This window comes from Myxine glutinosa, unplaced genomic scaffold (genome assembly GCF_964187855.1).
Source record: "Myxine glutinosa unplaced genomic scaffold, kmMyxGlut1.1 SCAFFOLD_765, whole genome shotgun sequence".
NCBI classification, from domain to species: Eukaryota; Metazoa; Chordata; class Myxini; order Myxiniformes; family Myxinidae; genus Myxine; species Myxine glutinosa.
The window spans coordinates 87,501-91,702 of NW_027616860.1; the positions used below are offsets into that span (position 1 = coordinate 87,501).

The following is a 4,202-nucleotide window of genomic DNA, read 5'->3' on the forward strand; positions in this document are numbered from 1 at the left end:
ACTTCTCACAGATATTCATATTTTCTACCCAATAGCCATTACAAGTCATCAGAAGGTGTGACATCCACTGGTACTTTCATTATGAAGTGCTGCATATAGCGGGATATTGAAGCATTATAACGTTTTAAATATTCAGATGAACTATTGGAATATTCATTATATATCGACAATAAGAATGTTTGTTACCAGTGAAACAAGGCCAATACCACTAAATGTAAGGGTAAATGCAAATTAAAGGTAAATTAATGCAAATTAAAGTTGTAAATTAAACACTAAATGTAAATTAAAAGTTCTTTAAAACACTAACTCTTATTCCAGGAATTTTCTTTAATGGCATCAGCGCTTTGAAAGGTGGGTTTTCCCCTTGCCGTGTTACATAAAAGGTACACCCCCATTGTAGACAACATAAAAACATACAAGACAGGAAAGAAAATCAGGAAGCAAGACACTGACCGCAATATTTCAAAAATGTGGTATTAGCCTTTAATAAGCAGATAGATGGTATTAAGCCTAAATCATTTGTGCAAATGGGACATGTGGGGCCATAAATAAGCATAAATATGCATTTTACAGCAAAATGAATTTGTTATGGTGAAGAGAGAAGAGCACCCAAGTAAGAACTTGGTAAAATTGCAAAGACATAAGTCAAAATTTATATTGTAATTAACACCGTTGGTTAACATGTAACATTACAAATCATTTCCTCCATTTAGGTCATATCCATAGAAAGCTCTGAGAAGGTTAGAGTTGAATGAGAAGAAACTTGTTGCATCGAATAAATAAGTAGTAAGTTGTAAGGTACATAAAGCATGTTTAGAAGGTCATAATACATACATGTGGTTGACAAGGCTGAGACAGATTCCTGTGGTCATATGAACAATTCCCAGAATCACAGACATCTTCATCTTGAATGAATTCAAGAAGTTGAGTTTGTTTGGTGCAATGTTCCAGATCTGGCAACAGGAAGACACATGGAAAGAGCTCATCAATAAATTGCAGCATCTGTCTCATATGAAGCCTTTCCATCGATTCGTTATACTGTACATGTAATCCACACACAAGAACTACTAAATGGGCAGACTCTATTTTTTTATTAAAAGGAAAACAAGTGCTTCGTATAAAACAAATGTCATTATGGTAAGTATAAATAAAATAGAGGCTAACCGGATCGATCCCGAATGGGTAAGGTCCATTGAAGACACCTTTGACTACGGGGTCCAATTGAAGGACAGTATTGCCCAAGAAAATGTCGTTGCTGAAAAAGAAATTGACATCAGTCATCATGACATAGAATTGAGAAAAAAAATCGAATTAATCATTGAAATAATTACACCACATTGCAGGATGTAACAAAAAAAAACACAGCAAACTAATTTTAATTGATTACATCATGTAAAAAAGAAGTGGAAAAAAAGCCACTGCAAGAAAATAACGTGTATGGACAGGATGTTTCAAAAGTAAGTATACTTTACGAAATACCTACAATCTGACGCAAGTAGCACATATATGCTTTCTGAACCACCCTGTATATGTATATGTATATAATATATGTACATACAGTGCATTCAGAAAGTATTCAGACCCCTTCACTTTTTTCACATTTTGTTATGTTGCAGCCTTATGCTGAAATCGTTTAAATTCATTTTTTCCCTCATCAATCTACACTCAATACCCCATAATGACAAAGAGAAAACAGGATTTTAGAAAGTTTTGCAAATTTATTAAAAAGAAAAAACTGAAATATCACATTTACATAAGTATTCAGACCCTTTGCAATGACACTTGAAATTTAGCTCAGGTGCCTCCCATTTCTCTTGATCATCTTTGAGATGTTTCTACACCTTGATTGGAGTCCACCTGTGGTAAATTCAATTGATTGGACACACAGAATCTTATCACTCACAGTCTGAGAGTCCTTTAGGTGCTTTTTTGCAAACTCCAAGCGGGCTTTCATGTGTCTTTCACTGAGGAGAGGCTTCCGTCTGGCCACTTTGCCCTGAAGCCCAGATCGGTGGGGTGTTGCAGTGATGGTTGTACTTCTGGAAGTTTCTCCCATCTCCACACAGGATCTCTGGAGCTCAGCCAGAGTGACCATCGGGTTATTGGTCACCTCTCTTACCAAGGCCCTTCTCCCCCGATTGCTCAGTTTGGCCGAGTGGTCAGCTTTAGGAAGAGTCCTGGTTGTTCCAAACTTCTTCCATTTAAGAATTATGGAGGCCACTGTGCTCTTGGGAACCCTCAAGGCAGCAGAAATTTTTTTGTAGGCTTCCCCAGATCTGTATGAGATCTGGCTTCCCCAGCCTTAGATAGGCTAACCCCCGCTCCAGCAGGGAAAATGGCCTTAAAATGCATGTTGTTGTTGTGTGTCCCCAGATCTGTGCCTCGACACAATCCTGTCTCTGAGCTCTGCAGGCAGTTCCTTCAACCTCATGGCTTGGTTTTTGCTCTGATATTCATTGTCAGCTGTGAGACCTTATATAGACAGGTGTGTGCCTGTCCTAATCATGTCCAATCAATTGAATTTACTAAAGGTGGACTTCAATCAAAGTGTAGAAACATCTCAAAGATGATCAAGAGAAATGGGAGGCACCTGAGCTAAATTTTAAGTGTCATAGCAAAGGGTATGAATACTTATGTCAATGTGATATTTCAGTTTTTTCTTTTTAATAAATTTGCAAAACTTTCTAAAATCCTGTTTTCTCCTTGTCATTATGGGGTATTGAGTGTAGATTTATGAGGTAAAAAATGAATATAAACGATTTCAGCAAAAGGCTGCAACATAACAAAATGTGAAAAAAGTGAAGGGGTCTGAATACTTTCAGAATGCACTGTATGTAAAAAAAAAAATATATGTATATATATACCCCTTCATATATAAGACCCCTTCATATATAAGACCCCTTCATATATATATATATATATATATATATATATATATATATATATATATATATATATATATATATATATATATATATATATATATATATATATATATATATATATACATACATACATATATATATATATATATATATATATATATATATATATATATATATATATATATATATATATATATATATACCAGTTGTCTATATATACCATATATATATATTGTTACGGACACGGCTTAAGATGTTATGATGGGCCGAGCGGAATGGCCGCCGTGTTCGCACAGTTTACCCGATTACCCCCAACTCACCCGATTCCACTCGAACGTTGGCCAAATCGCGCTACGCTAAATCAATGAAGGAAAGGACACAACGACTGGGATAAATGAAACGACGCAAGGGGTACAGTTCTCAAGACCTCCGGAGGAGGATATAATTAGTGGGGGAGAAAAGGGGTAGATTACAAGGCAATGAGGTAAAGACACAGAAGAGATAGGCACTTAGACACAATCTTATCTATCCCAGACAGACCACAGACAAACGGAACAAGACTGACTTACACAGGGATTGATGGCAGGGAAGGACAGGCAGTCGATAGCACAAGGTGCACCTTGGCTCAGGGGCAGAATCAAACACGGTCCGGTCCAGAGATGCGGGGAGGTATTGCAGCGCTCGGAGGTGGCGTCCTTCTCTCTCCCAGCTCAGGGCGCATCTGACGTCACCTCCCTCTTCCTGCGCATGCTCAGCGGGGAGTGACACGCCCTCGGCTCCTTGGCTCCGCCCCAGATGGGATCGGTCCGCCGCTTCTATTGGGTGCAGGGGTTACCGGGCTCCGCCCTTGACGAGGAGCTGACAGCGAGCCCCTACTTGGTAACCCCGTCGAGCACATGCTCGATGGCGGCTCGTTGGAAAGGCATGGTGCCCTCCCAACACCCCCCACCAACCAAGCCGGAGTGAGGACGCACACTCCCCGCGCCGCCGCCGCTGTTGTTGTTGCTGAACCGTGAGGAAGAGCTGCGGGGAGGTATTGGGAGGTCCTAAACTTCCTAACGGTGCCATACAATCACATTCTGGTGCAACGAAGAGTCACAATTAATGGAAACGAGTCCTTAACTGACATAGACTAAGAATAACTAGCAAGATGTCCTATAGTTGTCTACATGAGATGCTGTGGACCTGGATGCGACATTTAATGGGGGAAATAGGGGGAGGTCGGGTCTACAGAGTGTTGTTTACAGAAAATGGGACTAGGGAATGGGGGATTGGGGATAGTTGGGAAGTATGGAGGAAATAGGGGAATATTTACAA

General features: G+C 39.6%; 1 protein-coding gene across 1 annotated transcript in view; it reads right to left on the minus strand.

Annotated features, from left to right (window-relative positions):
* The window catches only part of LOC137414209 (V-type proton ATPase 116 kDa subunit a 1-like), a 20,269-nt gene extending 18,988 nt beyond the window's left edge, over window positions 1-1,281 (minus strand). The window contains exons 1-2 of the mRNA XM_078768960.1: window positions 1,165-1,281; window positions 835-953 (exon numbers count right to left, since the gene is read on the minus strand). Of these exons, the coding sequence (XP_078625086.1) occupies window positions 835-953; window positions 1,165-1,281 (236 nt within the window). The remainder of the gene's footprint in view (window positions 1-834; window positions 954-1,164) is intronic.
* Window positions 1,282-4,202: the final 2,921 nt, after the last annotated feature.